Below are 3,518 nucleotides of genomic sequence, written 5' to 3' on the forward strand. Positions count from 1 at the left end.
AATAAAAAAATATAATTCTTGTATTTTTAAAATAAATATTTTGAGATATCATAACTTCAAGAAATTCATTCTATATATTATATTATCTAAATAAAAGATTCTCCGCAATTTCACTTCTATTCGATTTATATACTAGAATAAATTATTAAAATGGTGCTAAAAAATTCTTATAACCAAGTGAAATTGTTTTAAAGAAAATTTTATTGAGAATGACCATATTTTTTTAAAAAAATAAAAAAATCTAGATATTAAATTTTCTTTCGAATTTTTTTACGTACTTTTTAAATATTTATTTAAATATTGTCACAAAAAATCAAATCTAATAAATAAATCGTTTATTAAATATAAAAAGTTATTGTTATTTATAAAAAATATAATATTTATTATTTTTTTGTCATATTTTTAAATCATTTATCAGTTGTTTTATCGATATAAATTTGTTTTATCAAAGGTTATTAGGAGTGTATATGATCCAGCCCGACCTGAAGATCCGGTCTTAGGGGCTAATTTAATGTGATTTCATCAGGTCTAAAGTCGGGTAAGGGTCTTAAAAATATATCCGGTCATTATTTCAGATCAGGTCCGGGCCATAACTCGGATCACCCGAACTCGGTCCGGTGACCCAATTATCATACACAATTAATATTTTGTGTTATTAGTGATGGATAATGACTATTCTTATGTGGAATTTAAATATTGTAAACCTTAATATTTTGTGTTATTAGTCATTATAAGATTATAAGTTAATGTTTTATGTTTAAAATGCATAAGACTTTAGACTAATGCATAATATTGTGTTATTTGTATTTTTTTAAATATTTGGTGTTATTAGACAATATTAATATTAATTATGGTTATGTTTTAATTTTAAAGAAGAGTTGGTTCTTGTTATATTTTTTTAAGGAATTTTACTATGTAAATTGTGAAATAATGGTTAAAAATTAGGTGATATTTACATACTAAAAATTCGGTTTTTACCCAATTTTCACCTGGACCAAAGATACGTAAGTTTTATCGGGTTTAGAATTGGATTAGGATCTAAAAATTATGTCCGATCTATATTTTAGATCAGATCTAAGTTAAACTAAATCGAGTGTGGTCCGATCCATGTACATTCCGAATGGCTACTTTTTAAGTTGATAATTATAAAAATAAAATACTTTTACTAGAATAGACTGAATCGTAATACATATTTATATAGTTTTAATATCAACGCAATAAAACTAAAAAATTGCAGCTGTTGGAAATATAAGAATTTCCTAGACAATGAAAAGACCAGTTGTTGATTCCCGCCCATTATGATTTTGCAAGTAATTTCACCTTAAAAAAATAAACATTTTTTAATTTTTAATAAAAAAAATTCAATGTTAATAGTTAACAAAATAAAGGTGTAAACACCTAATTCAGTCCTTGTCTATTTTTATGAAGGACAAAGCGATTTCTATCAAAAAAAAGACACTTCGATCTTCAACTTTTTTATTTTAGGATAATACGATCTTTCTATTAAAAAAATTATTTAAATAATAATGAAAATTGGTTTTGTGAGAGTTTTATTTGTACTATTAATAAGTTTGTTTTTGAAAAATTCCTTTACTAATGGTAGTTAACTGAAGAAAAATTATCAATGAAAATGATGTCACAAAAAATAGTAATTGTAGTACAAATACTTTTTAAAAGAAAAAAATAACATCAAATAAGAAATAAAAAAAGAGAATTTTAATGTTGATAATATTGGTATTAGTGATGATGACAGTAGAGAAGATAATGATGATGATAAATTAATAAAAATAATAGAAGTATAAGCCATAATAATAAAGATGAAGAAGGTAGTGGTAATAGTAGTAGTAATTAACTATATTATTGAAAATAATTTTGTAAAGGTTTAAAATTCTCACAAAATACAAATAAAATCTCCCATAAAATCAATTTTTATTATTATTTAAATAATTTTTTTTAACAGGTATTATCCCAAAATAAAAAAATTGAGATTCAAAGTATCCTTTTTTTTTTTATAGGAATTACTTTATCCTTGTAAAAATAAACTAGGACCGAACTGGTATTTATTCCAAAATAAAGTAGAACAAACAAAAGTTGCCTTGTGCATAGAATACCAAGAGCCTATCCCCATAAATAGAAATAGAAAGACCTTTGGTTGCAAGGTAGTGTTGACTTATCCTCATTCTGTTGTTCCTTTTTCTCAAGTGTTTCTGAAAAAGAAAAATGAAGCGAACTCGATCTCAAACCAAAGAAAGCATTTCCGTCTCCAAATCAGAATCCCTAACCGCTTCCTCTTCCAAACTCCCATTTCGCGCCAAAAAGATCCCAAGACTCCCCTCTTCCTCCAACAACAACAAGAACAAAGAAACCCTCATTCCCGAAGATTCAATACCACCACCACTACCCACTCCGAAACCGTTGACTTCTACAGGGGAAATGGAGCTCGCACTTCACCACCTCCGTGCCGCCGATGTCACCCTCGCCGCCTGCATCGACGCCTTCCCGACGCCGCACTTCCACACTCACCGCTCTCCCTTCTTCTCTCTCGTCAAGAGCATCATCTCCCAGCAGCTCTCCAACAAGGCCTCCCAATCCATCGAGGACCGTTTCGTCGCCCTCTGCGGCGGCCCACACTCAGTTGGGCCTGACTCCGTCCTGGCTCTCTCGGCCCAACAGCTCCGCGGAGTCGGGATATCAGGGCCCAAAGCCACCTACCTGCATGATCTGGCAAGCAAGTACCGCGATGGGCTCTTGTCGGATTCGTCCATACTGGAAATGGACGACGAGACTCTCTACAAGAAGCTGACGATGGTGAAGGGAATTGGGCCTTGGTCGGTCCACATGTTCATGATATTCACACTTCACAGGCCTGATGTTCTGCCAGTTGGAGACCTTGTTGTTAGGAGAGGAGTGGAGCGCTTGTATGGGCTGAAGTCATTGCCTCAGCCTTCGCAAATGGAGAAGCTTTGCGAGCAGTGGAAGCCCTATAGGTCTGTTGGGTCTTGGTATATGTATAGGCTTGTTGAAGCAAAAGGAATATTGCCATTGCCACCACCAACATCCCTACTTTGAATTATTCACGTTTTTGCTCTTTTTTGTTTTGGGCCTCATTAGGTAGTCCATTAATGAAACTACTTGGGCCTTCTTAAAGTGTACGAAGCTAATGAAGGCTTTATTGTTCTATTATGTGCCAGTAATGAAAGATATTCTCTTTCTTCACTCACTGTGCTAATTGGAAGAAAAAGACAAAAGGTGAGGATCATAAGGCATGACACGGGGCACTTTATATCTTGGGATAGATAGAGTAGAGCTTAGCACTATGAGACAAAGCAATAGACGACAAAAGATGATGCATCATTCATTCATGTTTTAAAGTTTTGTTCTCTTGCTTTAATGATAACAATAATAATGCGTGCCAATAAACTTGATGCTGCAAAATGCTAATCTATCTTTGTCTTACGTATTTACGTAACACAAGCAAAGCCGCAGAAGAAATAGAGACAACTGGCAATGAGCAAGAA

General features: G+C 32.5%; 1 protein-coding gene across 1 annotated transcript; it reads left to right on the forward strand.

Moving 5' to 3' along the window:
- The first annotated feature begins 2,097 nt into the window (after positions 1 to 2,097).
- Positions 2,098 to 3,216, forward strand: LOC107487951 (alkylbase DNA glycosidase-like protein mag2). The gene has a single exon (XM_016108644.3). The coding sequence runs from the start codon at positions 2,221 to 2,223 to the stop codon at positions 3,067 to 3,069; it is 849 nt and encodes a 282-aa protein (XP_015964130.1). The 5' UTR covers positions 2,098 to 2,220; the 3' UTR covers positions 3,070 to 3,216.
- Positions 3,217 to 3,518: the final 302 nt, after the last annotated feature.

This window comes from Arachis duranensis, chromosome 5 (assembly GCF_000817695.3).
Source record: "Arachis duranensis cultivar V14167 chromosome 5, aradu.V14167.gnm2.J7QH, whole genome shotgun sequence".
Taxonomy (NCBI): domain Eukaryota; kingdom Viridiplantae; phylum Streptophyta; class Magnoliopsida; order Fabales; family Fabaceae; genus Arachis; species Arachis duranensis.

Excerpts from the sequence above, each read along its gene's own strand:
- LOC107487951 (XM_016108644.3), top strand. The coding sequence starts at position 2,221 with ATGAAGCGAACTCGATCTCAAACCAAAGAAAGCATTTCCGTCTCCAAA.